The sequence below is a fragment of the Artemia franciscana genome, chromosome 11 (genome assembly GCF_032884065.1).
Source record: "Artemia franciscana chromosome 11, ASM3288406v1, whole genome shotgun sequence".
Classification (NCBI taxonomy): Eukaryota; Metazoa; Arthropoda; class Branchiopoda; order Anostraca; family Artemiidae; genus Artemia; species Artemia franciscana.
The window spans coordinates 10417650-10440098 of record NC_088873.1 but is presented as its reverse complement, the minus strand read 5'-3'; the positions used below and the strand labels follow the sequence as shown (position 1 = coordinate 10440098).

Sequence of the window (22449 nt, the reverse complement as noted above, 5' to 3'; positions counted from 1 at the left end):
AGACAGAGACGATACCTAGCTCTCAGCTGCCATTCCTGGGAGACACTTGAAAATTTATAACTGGCTACAGAATTCCTGTATTTTTTATAAATCACTTTTCTGTGAATAGGCAGCTCAGCAGCATAGTGCACCTTCGACGATATGTCACGTCAGTCCAGTTTTTGGTCAGGAAACAATCGCTCAGTGTTTTTTTGTGCCCTCGGTATTGTGTGCCCCTAGGCCTGGGTCTATGTGCAAATTCTGGCCTGGACGTAAGAGTATGTAGATTTCAAAATTAGCTAAAATAATACATCTATGCACCAATAACAGGCACTCGGCTGACTCTGTCTGAAAAGCCATTGAAGATAGCTTTTTTTAGATGGCAGTATTTAAGGCGTTACCAATAGCAACCATTCTTGAAGCGCCATTTTGATAAGCAAGGAGTAAACTAGAGTGGAAAATATTTTAGTTTAGGTAAAACAATATTAAGCATTAAATTCCAAATAATGAAGAAATATTAAGCTATCGAATCCGTTATAATCAATACTGAATGTAAAGTTTTAGACAACTGCTCTTTGGCACCTTGGAGAGCTGTTAAGGTAGCCTAAATGAAACTTAATAGGCCTGAAAGGGTGCTGCCTGCGGCTCGTAAGTAGGTTAGGCTAAATAACCACTTCTTGAACTGACACTTTTGGTCAATCCTGGGTATATGTTTCTGATTTATAATGGTCAAAAGTAATACTTTTGAATATGTAGCATATTTACATTACTCAGATTAGGCTATCATATTTTTATATATTATCATTCCCATTGTTAACTTGTTTAAAGTTGCCCTCTTTTGTATCTAATATTCTGTACAGTCACTCAGCCCAAACTAAATATATCAACTCTGTGCAGCTGTTTTTATGGGGAGGGGACAGTTGCACTAGTTGCTGTGGATAGGGCATTGCCCACTTGATCAAATTTTCACCTTAACTGAGCAATTCTTGCTTGTATTTGAGTTGGGAGGGGGTGGGGCTGTAATTAATTTTTCCTGGATGCCACCAATCCTAGGAGCAGCTATCACCTAGTACAGAGCAACTGGTTTTTACTACATATAAGTCATCAAGAATAACAGCATAGATGTTATTAGCCTAGGGCTCTTTGTAGTCATCATGAGGGGGCATTGTCATTATAACAGTTTTGATGTTGAAAAGGCACATAAAATAAAGAATTTAATTATGCTGTTTAATTTATGTTTGTTTTCTATATAGCCTACTTGGGCTATATAGAAGAGAAGGACTTGGGTTGAATTATCAAAAACAAACAAAATCAGAGATGAGCATAAAATTTTCAAATGTTTTTTCTAGCTTGTACCCTTCTGGAGAGCTGCCATTCTCTAGGTTTACCCATAGCCTTAGGCTACATGCAAAAGTTTCCTGATTTGTATGTTTTTTCATTAATTTTTCATGAACCAGCTGAGTCAGAAACAAGTATAAAAATACTGCAAATGCTCAAAATTATCAAAATATTTTGTAGATAATTATGTTCAGTCATTCTTCATTTAGATAAAACACTAAATTAAAAAAGGTTATCATGCACCAGCATTCATTCTGTGAAGAAAACATTGAGAGCACTTCTGTGTGACTCAAATCTAACTCCATAACAAAATATTTCTTCATAGTATGCTAGAAAATTCTATCAATCAGATTTTCCTGTTTCTTTCCTTCTTAATCCAATGTTTTTTAATTGTTTCTAGACAATACATTTATCCAACTGTTCTCTCTTTTTATCACAATATTATGCAAAGAAGCAGATAAAGAATGAAATACCTACTCTATAGAGATGCAATGATTGTTGCAACAATAAAAGACTGGGTGAATACAGACTTTTAGTCAGGGCTATGTCTAGCCTCATAAGAGGGAAGAGGTGCAATTGTTCAGGCAAGGAAGACTATATTTGAATGGCTTATGTTAATTTTTCAAAAGGCTTATTGTGCATCATAGGTGGTATATAATGTCAACCAAACAAAAAAAGAACAGCAAAGGTTTTTATTTGGCCAAGCACTGCATGTGGCATTGTTTAAAAGGACAGGGAACATTTATAAGGATAGCAATTAATATGTTTCAAATCAGGATTAAAAGGCACATCAAATGGTATTTTCATTTTTTTAGCTAGCATATTAATCAAGAAAATCAAAAATTACAATAATCTATCCCTTTTGAGGGAAACTGGGATGCATTGCATGTACAACTGCTAGAATATTTTGAAAGAGTATTAAAAGATGGATTAAGGGGTATCTTCATGTTTTAGCTAGCAAGTTAACTAAGAAAAGGACAAATTTACCAGATTTCATTAATAAGGTAAAAAAAAGGTTACAGACACAAGAAGTTTGTCTTATAATGTAGGAGCAATCTTAGATGAGTAGAAACCAAAACTTAACAAATTGATTTCACAAATTTGATTTTTATACAGATTCCAGATATAGGATTATTTAGTTTTAATGATATCTACTAAAAGATTGAGCTTGAGAAAATTTGCCTGAATTTTGAAATAGGGCTGAAACACCACCAAAAGTTAAGCACCCTTAATAAAAATAAAATCTTTATACTCCCTATATCAGATAACCCTACTGTAGAATGTCTCAAGTTCTTATCTACAAAAATGCAGAATTTTGCTTTTCTTTTCTCCTGAAAAAAATCAGAGATGCATGTTTATTTTATTTTTTTTCATGGAACATTGCATCTAACTAATGGTTGTAGAAGATCAGGAGAGAGCCCATTTGAAGACAAGTCATAATCTCTTGTGCATTTGTTAGTCACCCAAAAAATTATGCCATGGCATAGTGGCATTATGGGCCATTTTGTGGCACCACATTATAACATTGCCTAATAGAAGACCAAGTTGCTAGCAATTGAAATTTATGATATAGCCAATCAATTTAAAAGTATCAAAACTATATATTGAGCTTCCCAGTTGCAGAGGAGCAATGCCACACTCGTGCATTTATTCCTGTAAAGGCACATAATCTACACAAGATAGATAGTTAATATTAATATTTATCTTAATGCTCAAGTGATGCCCCAAAGAGTGCATTTTAATAATTTTGGGCAAAAACGTGATTAACCCTTTGATGCCTGAATTATGAAAAAAGAATGGGAAAAATATTTTGGCTGTTTCCAGGCTTCGTTATGGCCTATTCCATGACAGAAATGGCAAGAAAAAAAATGTATTGATAAAGATGATGAAATAAAAAATGGTTCCCACAGGAACCATCCAGCAATCATGGCACAAAAACACTCTGATTGGCTACATAGTGTGGTAAGTCAGAAAACAATTCCTGTTGGGTGTGAAACACAAGGACACTTCACATTTTATGCATTTCACTTTGGAATGAGCTTGTACACATACTCTGCATCTCTGTTTGCTCTCTATCCAAGCCGGGAAGTGCCCCTGTCCATCGAGTCTTGTTGAATCTGGGGGGCAACAAGTATAATTTCTTTTTTTCTGAGAGTTGGTATCTGCATCACTGAGAGATCTACCTCTCTTTGGTGTTGCCAAAGATGCACCAGATAGAAGTGCACATGCCACATCTGTCTTGAACCATAGCAGGTTCATTGGTTTCTGCCCAGCAGCAAGACACCTGCAGTATAAGAGCCAGCCATTCACAATGGAGAGGTCAAACAAGAAGAAGAAGATCCTCAAGTACCATTTGCTCTGTGACTTGAAGTCAATCCTGTAAAGCTCCAGCAACATGTCGGCAAGATCTACACCACCCATAAAGTGGTTGTACTCCTTCACACAATATGGTTGCTAGACATCAGCATACTCTTTTCATTTACCATCCCACCGCCTACACATATCTTCTGGGTCTAGGGCGGCATAGGTTGAAATCAAGTGGACTGGCCTATTGTCATACCACTTCACCACAATGGCATTCAACTGCATTTCCACTTGCCAGTTGTAAGAGCCTCCTCCTCAGGCTTTCAATTTGCTGTTGGATTCCAAAGCACAGCCTTTCAACCTGTTTGCCCTCAGTGTGGCCAGTGTAAGTATGCCCTGATCACTTAGTGTTTGTGCCAAGTCTAACAAGGAGAACCAATTGTCAAAGAATAGCTTGTAATTTTTGTGCTTGGGTATTCCTCTTGCAAGCCACAGGACAAAATCAGCTCCAACTCCCAGGTCACTGACATCAACCGACCCCTTACCCATATACATTTCAAAGTTGTAAACGAAACCACTCTCCCCAGCCCTTGAGATGAACTTATAACCCCACTTATGCAGTTTCTTGGGATTGTACTGCTTCAACAAAATCCTCTGTTTTGTCGGCACAATTTGCTCGTCAACTGCCTGGTGTTCTTCTGGGCATATCTTCATAAAGTTATCTCTGATCATCTCTATCAGAGGATGAACTTTGTGGATCTTGTTGTGCCCAGGGTCTCCTCATGGTTTCTGGGTAAGATTGTCATTGAAATGAAGATTCTTTTTGATCTGCTCAAATCTGTCACGTGACATGGCATCAGCTATTACAGGGTAGCGCGTTTTGTTTGACCAGTAACTGCGGTATGATGGCATTTTCACTATTCCTGTGAATGCAAGGATCCCTAAGTAGCATTCCACCTCAGCAGATGAAACTCCAAATTCTTTGGCATATTTTTGAAGAGCGTAAATTTTCGTTTGGTCATGTATATGGTTGACCACGCCTTGGTCAAAAAACAGCCTGACAAATTCCAGGGGTGTCTTGCTACTCATTTCTTGGTCGACAACAAGATGATCCTTCCACGCAGCATCTGGCTGGACAAAATCCACTTTTCTCCAAGCAAGGTCCTGTTGTTTGCTTGGTTTTGAAGCAGCAGTGCCTGAGCTCGTGGCATTTTGTCTGGCAATCTCAATGTCCTCATGGTCATTCTCACTGTTGTGGTTGTCAGCTTCAATTCGACTGCTTTCTATTTCTTCTTCAATCTCTTCTTCCTGCAGGTTATTATCAGGATCAGGAAGGAGAAAACTAGGATCAGATGGGTCCTCATCTTCATCAGACAGATCTTTGAGGTCAGAGTTGTTTTCTGGGCAAAGAATAAAATTCAGAGCCTGTGCTAATGACATGGGGCGTGTTTGAAGTCTTTGCTGGACAGCCAAATACTCATCTTCCACAGTTTTTGATGTACTTGGAGAAGGCTGGTCCATTTCTGCACTGTAAAAAATATATTTGGTAACAGTCTAGTAGGGGAGACTAGGGTTGACACGGACACAGGGTTGATCTGGACAGTCAAGTATGGACACCTAGCGGTTTAGTAAAAATTCTCAAAAAATCACAAAAGGTGCACCATCTACTGCCCTATTATCAAGCCAGTTTGGATCTAGATACATGCAGCCATTTGTTTGTATTTTGCAAAAAGTGTTTTTTAAGGTAAGAATCTTTTTCAAGGGTCTCTGTTTGGAGTTTAATAGAGTGGACCAGGCTGCTGGATTTGCAATGACATTTTTTCAGGAGAAAAGTAGCTCACATAGAAAGATTCTAGAGCAGTGTATTGAGCGCCATCTATTTGATTTTTTTTTCAAATCACTTTGACGTCGCACGAGGACACATGGGGCCATCCAATCCAACCCCATGGGTAGGGGTTATTTCGGACATTTCAAAAAAAATGAAAAAAAATAAAAATCTTTTTTTCCTTTTTGTAGAAAAATCTGAAAAAAATCTCGAAGGTAGTCCTAATGGATACGCATTTTATGGTGAAGTCAGAACTGGAGAAAAGTCAATGGCTTAGAAGATATGCCGTTTTTAAAAATCGCGTCCAGGTCAACCCTGGTCTCCCCTACATTGTTATTGACGACGGTAACTCCACCAGTTCTTGTCTAGATGGCTCTTCCAAGCGATAAAATTCGGAGCTATGCATGCCGGATGGTTCCTTGAAGCCACAGAACATGGTTGAGCTCTCAAAATTTGATTCCAATGGTGTAAAGCAACTGTTTTCATGATATCTAGGCATCTCACACTGTATACGGCTTACCGTCTCATCTGGTCTTGCTACCACCAGATGGTTCCCAGAGGAACCACGACGTTGGGGGTCGTTTCTATCCTCTGGTTTTCCAGCTATAGGAGTGTATGATAGCTCATCTGAACAAACAAAACGTCCTCTTTCTAAAACTTTTGGAATGAAAACTCTAGCACAATAAACAATAAAGTTATTCACAAAAAAGTATTCTCACCTTTCAGGAAAAACCAAGCAAGGCTAGAGGGCACAGGTTCAAACTTCATTACCTCACACATGGGTGACAGATTACAGACTAAGAAAAATACAAACCTGTCTAGGTAGATCAGATTGAGACAATGGCAAACGGATTGACGTTAATAGGTCAAACGGTCAGGATTAAAATAAATTAAAAAGTTCATGGTTCCTGAGGGAACCTTCAGGCATCAAAGGGTTAAACAGTATATCTATATTTTTACTTTCAATATTCAATCATCAATTTTGATATGTCTAATCAATTCTTTGCTCAGATTAACTTTTGGTTTTGCCAAAAATAAATTTTCTTTTAAAATTAAACATCATTTGCTCAATTCTTTCCAATTTTTGAGTAAAATACAAAAAAAAACTCTGATTACATGAATGAATATCACAAAAACCCAGATTTGGAACTACTTTGGTTCAGGATAAAGAAAAACAAACCACTGGCTATTTTGTGCTGTTTAAAATCAGCAGCTTTTTCTCTAAGAATTGGTTCTGCCTTTTAGTGATTAAATGAGAAAAATATGTTTTTTGAACTGAAGGTAAGGAACAACATTAAAACTTTAAAGAACATAAATTATTCCATATATGATGGGGATTCACCCCCCACACAAACTCCTTAAAAAATTCCTCTTGTGTAAAATCCTAGGCAATTCCATCCCTGCTAAAAATTCATACCAGAAAATTTATTGGAAAATTCTTTTTAGTCTACTTCCATTTTAAAAAAGACTTGTTTTTCTTTTTAAAACCAAATAAGGTTTTTAGCTGTTGTAATTCCATTAGTGCAATTTTCATTTCAAGGAGCGAATTTTCATTCAGGCTATTTCTCTGAAATTCTATATATATTCTATATATATATATATATATATATATATATATATATATATACGGAAATCCTAATTTCACTCCAAGTTGTGATTTAAGGTAATTACATATTTTGTTGGTGAGATTAATTGAATTAATAGTTACTCCTGAATCAATTTCTGGTTACTATTATTTAGGGTTTATTCTTTACTACTCTTTATTATTATGCACTATTTTCAGGTTGCTCCCTTATTTGAGCAATGTCAGCTGAAAGATGATTCTTGAAGCTCTTGACTTTCTAATTTGTAATTTTAGCAATTAATTGGGGTTTCAACTATTTTGATTCCTGTGGTGCAATTTTTATTTCAATGAAAGAATTTTTATACTGTGAGTTCTCTTTCAGGATATATTTTGTAATTCTTACTGATATATTTTGCAAAAAAAAAAAATGTATTGCTAAGATTAATTGAAATTATATTTAGTCCTGAATCAGGTTCAAAACACAACTCTTCCTCACTTGACAGGCTATTTTTCAAACATTTTTTTAATTTCTGGCTACTATAGGCTAGGACTTGTTCTTTATTAAAATTTTCGTTTTTTTAGGTTGCTCCCATATTAGAGCAATGCCAACTAAAAGATAATTTTTGAAACTGTTGGCTTTCTAATTCTACTTATGGTAATTGCAATAGCTCTCTTAACTATTCATTGAATTAGGGTTAGAAGTGATATAATAAATGCTCCATTCTTACATTAGTTCTAGGAAGCTTCCAAATGTAATCCAGGGTCTATTATTTAAGCAATGGATACAAGGAATACCAAAGTGGGCTGAATGATGATGCAATGGCTAGAGTAGTGGATGGGATATCTAACATGAAAAGCTCAGTGTGTGTAAATATAATTTTTCAAGTCAACAGGGGTAAAAGATATCATAGAAACCTATGGTGAATTTAGTTGTTAGCTGTTGAACTGATTCTATAGTTTCTTGGTCTGTTTTATTTATTGGATTGACAGAGCACATACCAAACTCCATCTTAAGCCAAATGAATCCTTCAGAAAGCTTTGAGACAACTGGGTGACTGCTGAAAGTAGTCACATCCTGAACTGTATCATCTGGTTTAGTTAGGTTGGAGTACAATTTATATCTAGTAACTGTATCTAAGTATCATTCTGGTGAAAATATGTCTGTTTAATCTTAATTTCACATAAAACAAACATCAACAGTACTGGTTGATGCTGCACACTTAATTTCCTGCAACTTTGGTAATGAACAGTCAATATTACTGTGCACTATTCTTCCTATGTATGCTTTGAGCACTAGTGCTAGACAATCCATCACTGTCCTTCACAGCATTGAGTTCAATACTCGCAAGGTCATATAAGAGTTAGAAGTGTATGATCTTGCACTGTAGTAAGTTTTATCTGGCTGCCCATTGTAAACACTTGAATTAACATTAGAAGAAGTTACACTAGAATATTCTAGTACACACTAGAATGAAAGTTATACTATATGCAGGTATCTGAGAAGCAGCTAGTTTATTTATATTCCAGCTGTTGCTGTATACCCTCAACAATTTTTGACCCAATCTTATTTTCTTGAATCACTTGATCTCCTTCACCATTTGCTTGTCTGGAATGGAGTTCCCAATTCAGCTGTGCTCTTGATATTATCTACTATAGAAGCATTACAGAACTTAATATGTCCAGTTCTTTTTTTCCATACTGGAAAATCTTCTCCTTTTTTTGTGAAGTTAGCAACAGAGAACATGATATGAGAGTGGTTCTGGGTACATAGGCCAACTCCAGGGGGTTTGTTTGTGTTTATCAATCAGTGCATATTAGAAACATTAACATCTGGAGGACTGTATTCATGCTGCAGAACTCACATATAAACTCTTCATCATTTGGCTTTGGAGCAACACCAAACACTACCACAACATTAAACTTTCACCTTTGACAATCTCTGTCCTCAATGATAAGCCTCATCACTTGGCTTTCTAATTGTTCATTAAGAATGTGTTCTAAAGCCTCAATTTCAGATTCAGCCAATCTGCAAAGCAGATTGGGCTCAGGTGGGGCAGTAGATGCTTGTTCTTAGGATTCAGCTTGTGTTTCAATATCTATGAATTTATTATTTTTGTAAGTCAGCTTTAAAATCACAAGAAGATTGTTTCACATCTTCCTTCATCTTAATTTCTGCACAGCAGCAGTAGTTAGATGAAGGGGTTCTGATATCTAATTGATATTTTTTCTGGATTTGTGCTTCATTAAAAATCAGGTCTGGTGCTGCTTTTTCAAACTCGTCACTTCCATTCAAAGCCCAAATACCTGCTCATTTTTGTGAGAAGATTGTACTCAGGTTCACTTATGTCTAGGCAATCAGTACACAACCATGTTTTACAAATAAATCAGTTCATTACAGCTGATTCCTCATCCAAATTATGTTCACAAGCAGCATACTTGTCTGTTTCCTTTTTTGGCCTTTCTTGGGGTCTTTTTGGTGGCATAGGTAACAGTTGTTTTTTGTGGCTTTTTGGTAGCATATTGCAATGCTCACAACTTGAGATCAACAAAACTAGGAGCTCATAAAGATCACTAATAAAAAAAAAATATGTCTATTCTCTCTCACTGTCTCCTGTTTCCTATGTGAATTGTTATGCCTCTCCCATTTATCTCTGTTGCTGTAATTTGTTTTTCCTTAGATAGGATTGATAGGTACTGTATTATGCAACTGTAACCAAACATGATTTTTTTGAAATTTCAAAATTTTAATAGAGTTTAGTGAAGATAAATTATACTGTTAACTGTCAATATAAGAAATTCAATGTGTATATATGCATATGTATATTTATGTTTGCAAAACTTACTGATCTTCATATTATATGATACTCAATCAAATAAGAATTGGAATGGGAGGTGGAATTGTGAATTTTTTGGCATTATCCTGTCAATAATGGTTTTTCAATTGGCTAAATCAAAGTATAACTGTTGCACATATCAGCTCAATAGTACAAGATATTTTTTTCTCTTTGTTTATGCTGTTCGCTTATGATAGTGCTTACTAAATGTTCTTGTTCCTGCCCCCATCAGAAATATGTTTAGTATTTACCAGTTTTGGTATGCATATAGCTAATGAGATGTATTGCACTTTTTTGAAGCACACATCTATTACCTCCCCATTAGGAGTCACAATATCCATCATCCCTTATTGGAAGTGCTGGTTTAGATGATTATATTCTTTTTTGTGTATATTGTTGACTATTTCCATTTAAATTTGTTCCTTAAAATAATAATTAAAATTTCAGTGAAGATGTCATTTGAAAAATTGAGAAGGTATCAATTATAATTTCTGATTTGTATATTTTACAAGCAGTATCAGGTATTCTTAATGTCATATAATGTTGTTTACTTAGATAAGTTGTTCCTAAACCTTTTCACTGCCCCCCTCCACTGTCAGAATTTTGCTAGTATTTATCAGTTTTTTCAGCTATTAAGATATGTTGCAGTTGGCTGAAGACATTATATAGTATTAATTCATTTTATGTTGGTTCTCATTTATTCTTTCTTAGACTTTACTTATTCGGAATTTACATTTATGGTCATGAAAGTCAAATTTTGTAAATCAATTTTATTTTCAGCAATGCCATGCTCAAAATTCAATATGTTTTTGGTTTGACTTTTTTTTTTTGTAGACTGACAAGTGCTGAATTGGTATTTATTGTTGGAAATGTTTCATGGTTTAATCAATCATACAAGACTCAAACATATTTTTGACATTAAAAGCCAACTTATTTCTGAGCAACAAAGAAAATCTTCGTTAAAAAAAATGCTTCAGCATAGGAGGCTGCTTGAAGGCAAAGTTGTAGTGAAAACTATTTTTTTAAGTGAATAAAATGAAAATTAAATTCTTGCACTACCAAATAATTAACTTACTGTTACTAATATTACTAACTCATTACAGTGCCAAACCGCTAGAGGGACAACACAGATGCCATCCTTAAAATAGACCTCTCTCCAAGACGTAGTGTCTAAAACTTTAAAGGACAGTTTTCAAAGAAATCTAAAGAGCAGTATTAAAACCTAAAATGATTTCATTTTACTGAAAACAATATTTTTTTAACAGTGTTTTTTTGCCAAGACATCAATAGCAAAAAAAAATGATGACAAGGCTATTCAAAGCTAAAGGAAAGATTTAAACATTCTTAGAATAGTTACATTCATGATTATTAATTTCATTTTTTGTCCATGATGACAAAAAGGACCCTTTTTGTCAAAACCTATCCTTTGATTCCATTTAATTCAGAAGCATAGGGTGTTGATGCTAAAATAATTATTTTTTTTGGTAGTTAATTTTTTTGGTAAATTAATTTTGGTAGTTTTGAAGCAATCTGTTAACCTTGTTGAAGCAATGTTTTGAATTGGTTAATAAATAAATAATTTGCTAATTGATTTTCTGTATGTTTGAAAGGAATGTATTAAAAAGAAAAAAAGTATTGATGAAATTTTACTGTATATCCTACTAATTAAACTAGTTTTTTGATGAAAAAACAATTATATATATAAAAGAAAGAATTCCTGGAAATTTACCTTTTTTTCAGTGTCAGGGAATGACACTGTTCTTTTAGTGGGACTTAGTGGGTTGCAGCCTTACTGTCATTTGTGGTAGCTCTTATTTGCAAACCTTTGAAAGCATTCTGGTTTTATATATTTAATGTTGTTGATACCTTGTCAAAGAAAAATGCCTTTTTTTGAAGTAAAAATTGTATTCAGTAAAGTGCAAAGTACACTTGACTGTACAGGGCTTTTGGAAGTGGTAGATGCTCTTTTATTTGCTAATCTTCTGCTTGTTATAAATTCACATTAGTTGACTGTCATTCTGCTTGCTTTAGGTTTTGGTATTGTTCTAATAATTAACAGATTTTTAGATTTTTCTTTTTTTTTATTAATTTAAGTTTCACTTTATATTTCCACCAGAAAGACTAGTTTTTTATTGTTCTTTTTTTTGAACACATAATGAACCTGAGTAGAAGTTCTTTTTTATCTAACGTTTATCTTTGCAAGTAGCAAAAATATTTATTAAAATGTCATTTTAAACCATTTCCTGTTGCTTAAAGTGTTATTGTCAGCCTTTTCACAGTAGATTTTTCTTTTTGACAAATGGGCCACATTCTTCAAAAGCACAAGAACAGGTGATTTTAACTAAAACTGTTGAAAAGGTGTGAGAATGTATAATTTTGATTCTGGGAGAGACAGCCCACCTTGCATAAAGCCTGCATAAGTTTTTTGCAAATAAATACCTACAATATTGTTTTGACAGCAAATCCAGCCAAAACCATAAGTCTTACAGTCATTGGTGTAGAAGTATGCAAATTTTGTTTGTTTACATTGGCTTTTGTACTCATTCCTTAACAACAGTTATTTCACAATGCGAATTTGAAAGAAAAATCAGTAAAACAAATGTCATTAAAATTCTTGGCTAACTAATATTACTTGGATGGCAGGAAAGCATCTTATAGTGCTTTTTTTGAAACATTGCAATATAACTTAATCTTCATTCAAATAAGCCCCGTTTTGATTATATGCTACTTCTGACTTAGTATGATCACCCCAAGAAAAAAGAAGAAAAGAGGCACACAAATGGTGTGCAGAGACTTGTGCTAAAATGTGATTTCCATTGGTATTCTAGATGGGGTGCTGTAATCCTGGCGTTTAGGGTTTTGGCTATGGAATATATCAATTGGCCATCTCAGGGTTTGCACCCTTTTGCTTTTTGATCCTTTTTAGGACAAAATCGATATTTTGTAACAAACCCCTCTCCCAACGGTCTGGCTTCTATGGTTTAATACATTCACATGTATTTTCGTTTTAAGTGGTTGTTTTTTGAGGGGTTTTAGGCTCTTCTAAAATTCTCAAAACACCCTTCATGGTTACAAATTACTGTTTACTTGAATTTGAATAAAATTTACCCTTCCCAAATTAGTGGGAATGGGGATTTATTTGTCACTAGACTGTTCCTTTAAAAACCAGTACATGGTTTGCTCTTTATTAGATTAAAGAAAAATTCTGCAACATTGGTTACTAGAAATTCATTACAGAGCTCATCTGCTGGTCACCATTAAAGTGGCGAAAATCTCCATCCCAGCTTGTTTAGAGCTTTTTCTTGGTATTGATAAGTGTCAGAAAAGAACAGGGCTTTGGTTCTACAAATACATCTGATGCCACCATGGTTTTACCTGTGAAACCATAAAGGTTGTAGTGGTTTAGTAACTCTCATTTAAATGTTTTTCATATATTATGGTACAAGTTTGAATCTATGAATAGATTGATTGTAGCTATAAATGTTTGTTTTCGTATGTCTGACATTGTCTTATTCTTTTGGTTTTTCTAATGTTAGGTACTCAACTAAGTGGTACTACTCTATTTTAGCTTCATTTTTTAATAGACATGTTAACTTCAATTTGTTTCAAAATTAAGACTGCAGAATTTGCACATTGATATGGGACAATCATCTCCTCTGATTGTTTCATATTGTGTGAGTATGAATAGTGGTTGAGGTTCGCAGTGCCATCATATTTTCTGCAATTCAACATGTTCATCTTTATTAATTATCTTTAATTTCTGTAAATATGATTTATGTTGAGATGCACAACCTTGGTGTATAACAGCTTTTAGATTTTTCTGGTTTCTTGAACCCTGTCATTATTGTTTTTGAATACCAGATTTTCCTGAAAAGTTAAACATCCTAATTGAATATGCTAAATGTTTTTATGGCACTTGATATCTACCAAGTGACATATAGAAATCGCAAATTCTGTTGGTCTGTCTGTTGGTATGTTTGTCCCAGTTTTGTTACTTTAGGCACTTCCAGGTAAGCTAGGACGATGAAATTTGGCGGCGTATCAGGAACCCGACCAGATCAAATTAGAAATTGTTGTTTCCCCGATTCGACCATCTGGGGGGAGTAGGGGGACAGTTAAATCGGAAAAATTAGAAAAACGAGGTATTTTAACTTATGAATGGGTGATAAGATATTAATTAAATTTATTTTTTGGAAGGCTATCGTGTCTCAGAGCTCTTATTTTAAATCCCGACCAGGTTTGGTGAGTTAGGGGGGGGGGGACTAAAACTTGGAAAACGCTTAGAGTGGAGGGATTGGGGTGAAACTTGGTGGGGAAAATAAGCATATCTTGGAAAAACACTTGAAGTGGAGGGATCGGGATGAAGCTTGGTGGATAGAATAAACAAATGTCCTTGATACGTAATTGACAGAATTGTACTGGATTCGCTCTCTTTGGGGGAGTGGTTCAGTGATTTGGTGAGTTTGGTGCTTCTGGACGTGCTAGGACGATTAAAATTGGTAGGCGTGTCAGGGAGCTGCACAATTTGACTTGATAAAGTCGTTTTCCCAGATTCGACCATCTGGGGCTAAAGGGAGAGGAAAAATTCGAAAAAATAGGTATTTATAACTTACGAGTGGGTGATCGGATCTTAATGAATTTTGATATTTAGAAGGACATCGTGACTCAGAGCTCTTATTTTAAATCCTGACCGGCATTAAGCCTCTTATTTTTTTAAAAATCAATCTATTGATTCATAGAATTTTTTTAGAGCTCATACCATATGATCTCTTGGCTCTTAGCTCTTCACACCTCGTCACAAGTGCCATATGAGCTCTTAGCTCTTGTTTAGTTGGCTAATCTTTCTAATAGTACTCTGTATAAAATTTGCTATATTTCCGTGCCAGCTCTGTCTGGAATCCGTTTTTAGACTAAAAAAAAATTGACAATAATATAATGGAAGTATTCTTCACATGAGGTTGTCTATGTACAACTCATTTACTTAAATTAAAGTTTTTTTCAAATAAAAGTAAAAACTGAAATCAAAAGTAAAAAAGAATTAGAAATATCTTGTTTATGAGGGGGGTCAAAATCCCCCTAGACCCCTGCCCAACTTGTTAAATTGAAGTTTAATTATTTCTTAGCTGAAAGCATTTTAGACTACAAAAACTGTAGCCAGTTGGTTGTGGCAAGTGTTTTATTGTTTAAAGCAAATGTGAATGAATAAACTATTCCACTCTCGGCACATTGCAAACAAAAGAATGAACTTTATCATGTTGCTCTTGTATTGGAGCATTTGTTCTTGAACTATTGGCAGACAAAACGAACTCAAATTTTAGTGTCAAGAGGGGTGGGTTGAAGGGGCGGCAGTCCCCCTCATATGCAGGTTGATTTTCGAGTTTTAATGTCACTCTTCAAATTCTTTTTCCTTTTTTACATTATATTTTTACTTTTCCTTTTTTACATATGGCATTGAGGGTATTTCAGGGAGTTTACTTAGAGAATCATATTTTCTTTATGTTTCATTATCCCTCACAGGAATAAGTATTGTGTATGTCAATAACATATAAATATGCAATAATTGACCCCTTGGTAATTTGGGAAGAAAGGGGGCATTATTTCCCTCCCCGGTCACTCTTAAGCTTGTACAAAGACACTAAAGCTTGCAATTTTCATTCAAAAGAGGCCCTTTCTAGATTCTTTCATTTTTGGTTGCATATTATGTTTTGTATTTCATTGCTATTCATTGTTGCTTTTCTTATACAATTTCAGGTTATTTCTTTCATTTTATGTTGGTCTTTTGTCTAAGTTGTGTTCATTTCTCCAAATTTTCTTTGGAAAAGCTTAGCATAATCTTAATCAAATTATCCATGAGAACCCTGTTGTAACAACCTACCTTTCTTAGACAGATTTTTGTTATGAATCCTTCTTTATGAATTAACTCTTCGGAGATTTGTCCTTGGGTCCTCAGAATTTCTCAGGTATCACTACCTTTAGAGATATATTTTTTTTAATATTTAGGAGTTTCTTATTGAAATAACTACCTTGAAATTTCGATGAGATACTATATTTGGGTGCCAAAGAAGGTATGGCTCTTATAAAGACGAAACAACTCCTGGTTTTCCTTCTAAAATTTCAAGTCTGGAAAATAGGACAAAATAATTTTAAAAGTTGCAACATTTATTTTTTCAAGAAGCTCTCTTTTTTATATGATTAACTCCTGACGGATGTCCTTTACCTCTTCTGTTTCCGTGCTGGTAAGCATGTGATTGTGATCTTTCATTTTACCATAAAAAAAATATTTCTGCAAAAAGAGGAAAGCTAGCACTCTTTAGTGTCACCATTATGTCCTTAGCCAACCTATATTCCTACAAATGAAGTAATTTTAGGGGACATATCAAGAAAATTAGAAAGGTTCGGTAGTCTAAATGTGGTTTCAAGGCTTGGGATGTTCTCTCATCGTTTCACAAAAAGATCCTGTGTGATATGCTGCTATGCAAGATTTTATAACTGTCAGTATCTCTGCATATATGGTCTATTTAATAGCCCTTCACTTTCATTATAGACTGTATATATGTATGTTAAAGTCCAATGCAGCACCGTGTATTAGAAACTGTAAGGCTATGTGTATAGCTTTTTAAGAATTTTAAACTGATTGGCAACCACAGTATTTCGACTTCCTATCATTTCGGCTCTAGATGGACCAAAATTTATGTTTTCATGTACAATATGCCAGAAATTTTGTCATAAGGCACATTTCTGTGACAAGATATGAAACAGGTAGGCTATGTGTATATAGCTTATCACTGATTTTAAGATGATTTTGTTCCACTTTTTTTGCTTTGGTTGTGTTTGCACCAGAAAATTTTATTTGCAGCCCTAAATGATAGAAGTTGGCCCTTACTTGTGCCCCAATCTTTATTATTGCTTTAGAGGACTGGAACTTAAAATTTAAGCTTGAATGAATCATATTCAGCAATTGCATTGGTTTTTGTTGCTGCTGATTGGAGCACTAAAGAGTAAGAAAAAATAGACACTACAACAATATAATCTTTAATCTCATTAATCGACTTGTATTCATCTTTGTCAGAATTCCAAATAATGACATCACGTGAATAAAGACTAAAATAAGTTATATGTACAAAAGACTCTGAAATGTGAAGGATAAAAGTAAGAGACTTAGTATTGTACAATTAGACTGACCTTGAAATAAATATGAAAATGGTCATCAGAACTAGTTATTTGCACTTTACGTCTTTCTGTCAAGAAATTATGGGCATAATTTATGAAATCATCAGGAAAATCATGATTATGTAGAACCTGTAAAGGTCTGAACCATGGACTATGATGGCTGAAACAGTTTTTAGAACCGTATTTCTAATTTGAAGAGCCTGATTATCATACATACGCATTAAGCAATAAATAAGTACTTCACAAAAATATTGCTTAAGATTTTTTTCTAATACTTTTGTTTCTGTAATAAAGTAGCACTTCCAGCACAAGTGGTTTGGAGACTTAACAGCACTTGTAAAAAAAGAAAATGAAAATCATGGAGGGGATAAAACTTAATCCAATTGTTCAGTCATAGTTAAATAAATCATAAAGTAGCTAAGATTAGCAGATTATTGTAATGATGAGATTGACTTTTATTTCCAACCTCTATTACTGTCATTCCGAGTGATGTGTTGACTATGATATCTGCATAAACTTAATTTTAAATCTTTTTTTAAAACATCTCTTAAAAATTTTATGTTCTTTGTTTTGTTTTCTTCTTGTTATTTTCAATCAATGCATAATTTGACTGAATTCATTCCTTATTATAATTTAGTTTGTTTCACAGATTTTGCCAGTGCTCAGGGCCAAATCAATAGAGTAGAAATATCTGTTCCAAAGTATAGTCAAAGATACCTAGATAGAGTTTATGATGCCGCTAAAGAATTGATTTACTTTGTAAATGCTTTTATTTTACCTTTTCTATTTGGTATAGGCGATCAAATTTTTCAAAGAGAATAAAACCACTAAAATAACCATTTATAGCTATGACATTCATCATAACCAGAAATATTGGTTTCTAAATTAAAGTAAGCTCAGCATGAAAGGAGGTTTTGCAAGCGAGACTGTGTTCGTGTAGAGTATGAATCTTGTTTGTTAGGATAAACAAAACAGGAAATATTTATTGATCTGTCTCAAAAGATCCACTAAGGACTAAATATGCTAAAATAAGAATTTTAATTTAGAAAAAAAAAAAATTTCTCCAAATGTCCTAAAAAAAAAGTTCAGCCACTTGAACCGTGGCTGAATTTTAAGTTCTCAAGTGTTCAAGTTTCCAAGAGATTTCAAGACATACTCGTATTTTATAGTTATTCTGTGACAACTTCCTATGTTGTAACTGTCCCGCTTTAATGTTTAATCTGAAATATTTTTTTTCCTGAGCATGTTTTCAAAGTTATCGTTTTAGACCAAAAAATGGCAAAAACATGAGCCATTGAGGATTGGTTGGTCCATCTGGATAATAAAACTAAAGTTTTTTTATTCTTCACTTTATTTATTTTTTGTCCTGATAAAATTACTTTTGATTTTTTACTAGGCTTGTTTTAGCAATGCTTCTATTTTAGGAGACGTTGCTAATGGTGTCCCAAAAGGCAGTACTAAAGTACCTTTCCTGGGAGATATAAATGTCTATTCTAAACTACATATTTGGAGTGTTTCAAACCCCCTAGGACTACCACCCCCTTACCAAGACTTATAATATATAACATACTTCCCTTATAATACATTACCTTATATATTTACCTTATATTATAATATATTACCTTATATATATATATATATATATATATATATATATATATATATATGTATATATATATATATATATATATATATGTATTTTATTGTTCCTATGGTTCAGTTTGAAGTTCAAGCTCTTTCCTGGAAAATTTTTATATACCCCCCTCCCCAGCCTTCCAGATAAAGTGGAAAGAATGCTTATGGAGGGATGAAAATATCACTTTTTTGTTATATAATTGAAGAATCAAGTACCCAAGGAACATTGTCGCAAATTTCCTTGTTCTGTCACTCGTTTCTGACTTTACTTATGAATCCTTTCCAAGGTGAGCAACAGGAGAAAGTTAGAATACATTCAGTATCCTTTCACATACTAAACATGACCATAAGGGAGTGTAGTTAGAATTTTGTGATAAAGACCGTCAAAGGAATATTGGAGGATTTTATCATTAGTAAAAAGTTACATTGAGTCAATGTGAATATTCATGTATGTATATATGTATAAACATTTATTTGTATCTAAATTGCCTCTAAATACTCTATATTAAAAGTACACAAACTTCCTGTCTTGTTGTTAACTCTTCCTGGGAATAAATTTTTCAATCTGAAGTCTCAAGACTGATATTTTCAGGTTGAAAGTCCCCATATTTCAGTCCTTGTATTCTGTTTTAGGTGAATATGAAGAGAATATCAGATCGTGATTCTTCACCTTATGCTAAAAGATCAAGGTCGAATGGCCGTTATGATGATAGTCCTCGGAGAACGCCAAGACGAAGTCCAAGAAGAAGAACAAGATCACGCTCAATAAGTCGGGGACGATTCGAAGAATATAAGCGGCCAGTGGTATCTAACAGTGGGTATAGAATTTTATGTGTGAGTAATTTGCATCCTAAAGCAAGTGATGACTTAGTTAAAGATACTCTGTATAGAGAGTTTAAAAAGTATGGGGAAGTGACAGTGAAAACTGTTCATGGAGTTGACCCAGAAGATAGAGTTGCTTATGTGTATTTTAGGAACTATGAAGATGCAAGAGATGCTAAACATAGTAAACAACGTATCATATTGTATGACCGTCCTACTGTTGTGGAAGCTGTTTATGAGACTGCAAGTCGTGAATCTAGAGAGTATCGGCGTTCTAGGACTCCATCGCCTCGTCGCTATGAAAGTCGCTATGTTCCTAGGCATGTTTCACCTGTTCATGAAAGAAGATACGAAGATCGGTATGACTATGCTCCAAAATATCTCCCTCCCGTTCATCATGGCCCCCCTCCAAGTGCTCCATATAGAGATTATAGACGAGATGTACCCCCACCATCATATGACTATGTGCCTAGAGGCCCTGCTCCTTATCATCATAATGTTCCTATGTCTGGACCACCTCATCATGGTGGGGGTGGAAGAGGCTATCGTCACTACGATCGAGGTGGACATCATAATGATAGAAGAGACAGATTTCCCAATTACCTTCATCATGTCTCTCCTGAAGACGATCCCTTAGCAACTCGTACTCTTTTTGCTGGTAATATGGAAGTCAATATATCTGATGAGGAGGTCAAGAGAATTTTTGGTAAATATGGGGAACTAGAGGATGTTGACATCAAGAGACCCCCACCTGGCACTGGAAACGCATATGCTTTTATAAGGTTCCACAATCTTGATCAAGCACATAGATGTAAAACTGAATTGTCTGGTCAGTATATTGGAAAGTTTCAAGTAAAAATTGGATATGGTAAAGCAACACCAACTACTAAAATTTGGGTTGGTGGTCTTGGAAGCTGGACATCATTAGCTCAGCTTGAAAAAGAGTTTGACAGATTTGGAGCTATTAAGAAAATAGATTATGAAAAAGGAACAAGTCAGGCTTATATAACGTATGAAGCGATTGAAGCAGCTCAATCGGCTGTGCAAGAAATGAGAGGTTTTCCTCTTGGTGGTCCGGATCATAGAATCAGAACTGATTATGCAGGTGAGTTGCCGCCTACAGCTCCAGGTGTCTACAAAAAGCAATACGATAATTTTGGCCATGGGTATGATGATGGCGGATTTCGTAGTGGGTTTCGCGGTAGAGGCCGAGGTTATAGAGGTGGTTATCGTGGTGGATATGGAGGAGGGAGAGACCACGGAGGTAGTTATGAAAGACACTTACCGCCACCACCTGGTGAAGAACTTGGGGGTGGGAGATCGCCAAGCCCTTATGCATCACCACCAAGAACTGCCAGCGGACCTTTGGCTGGTGCTAAGACATTGGCTGAAATCGCACGTCGATGTGAAATAACCTGGGATGGCGCATTGATACTTAAGAACTCATTATTTCACACTAAAATGCACTTAACTGATGGAGATCCAGAAATAGCTGATGCACTTCTGAAGGACGAAGAAGGAAGGCCTCAACTTCGTATTACTCAGCGACTTCGACTTGACCAGCCTAAACTTGAAGATGTAACAAGGCGTTTGGGATCTGCCCCCGCACATGCTATATTTCTAGGACTCCCCACGTCCGCTGCTACTTCAAGCGCCCCAGATGATGGGACAGTTCAGTCCCGGCCACTAAAGAACTTGGTTACTTACTTAAAGCAAAAAGAAGCAGCTGGGGTCATAACACTCCAAAATAAAGAATCTGAACAAGTTGGTGTACTCTATGCTTTCCCGCCTGTTCCATATGCTATTGAATTGCTTAAACGCACTGCTGTCAGCTTTTCTGAGGATTCTGTCAAGGACGACCATCTCATAGTGGCTGTTGTCAAGAATGCTTGAAATTTCGACTGACTCTACTTTTTATTCAATTTTTGTTCTATTTTCTTTTCTTTACTTTAGCATACTCTAATCAAGTTTAAGTTTGGTGTAATCTTTCCTGGATATAAACAAAAAATGATCATGATTTACATTGTTGTTCATAATGTGTTCAGTGCTTGTACTCTCAATAAAGTGAAAATGTGTAAGTGCTTAAAGTGTTACTGCAATTTTCTTTTTCCGATCATCAAGACGTTGGTGACATCAATTATTTCAGTTTCAAAGAACAATAATTTGACTGCTCATGGTTGAAAGAATCATTCACTTAAAAGGAAGGTGAGATATGTGCGGGATCTTGAATTTTTTTTCGATGTAGCTAAACTCCTCTGTGCGGAAACTAAGATGGGCTGCTACCAGTAACTCTTTTTTTTTGTAACATAAAGATTGGAGTCGGTTCAATGAAGTTAAACTCGGTGCCTGCAATTATTTTTTGCTGATGGTGAATAGGTAATCAGTAAAATTTAAAAACGTGATATTTTACTGGAATATATAGTATGAATTCTCGGGAAGCTATCGAAGGGAAGACATCCGGTTTTCACCCTATTCTCTTTAGGGAGAAAAAGTGAGGAAGATCTAGCCAAAGTTTGTGTCACATACAAGGAGATAGTGTAAAATTGGCAGTTGTGACGCAAAAAAACATGACTAAAAAGTATCAGTATCTCATAGTTTTAAATCTGATTTGAACAACTACGTAAATGCCTTAATCAAGTGAGATCTTGTGCTGTCGATTCTTGAAGACACATTGAGTTTTGTTTCGTGTCTTATTGATTAGGAAGGTGACAAGACATGGAACACAAAGCTTGTGTAAGTAATAAGAAATTGTGAATTCATACCATCATATGTGGCATTTTTCTGATAATAAGACCTTGTAAAGTGGCCTGATAAGCAAATATCCTTTGAACCTGAGAAGAATCAGTGCAGCACTACCAATATCACGCTTATCTTTTATCATAACATTTTCGTGATTGTGATTCGAAAAGAAGTACCTGATTTTTTTTTACGTTTTATACAAAACAATACAAAGTTTGCTTTAAACGAAGGTCTAACAT

General features: G+C 34.9%; 1 protein-coding gene across 2 annotated transcripts; it reads left to right on the top strand.

The window, feature by feature from the left end:
- Positions 1-351: 351 nt before the first annotated feature.
- On the top strand, positions 352-21549 carry LOC136032788 (RNA-binding protein spenito-like). 2 transcript variants are annotated; one of them, XM_065713156.1, is made up of 2 exons: positions 352-453; positions 19283-21549. In XM_065713156.1, the coding sequence occupies exon 2, from the start codon at positions 19289-19291 to the stop codon at positions 21362-21364; it is 2076 nt and encodes a 691-aa protein (XP_065569228.1). In that variant the 5' UTR covers positions 352-453; positions 19283-19288; the 3' UTR covers positions 21365-21549. The 2 variants fall into 2 exon arrangements, with proteins under 2 accessions (XP_065569228.1, XP_065569227.1); XM_065713155.1 differs by lacking the exon at positions 352-453 and adding an exon at positions 7644-7665.
- The last annotated feature ends 900 nt before the right edge of the window (positions 21550-22449 follow it).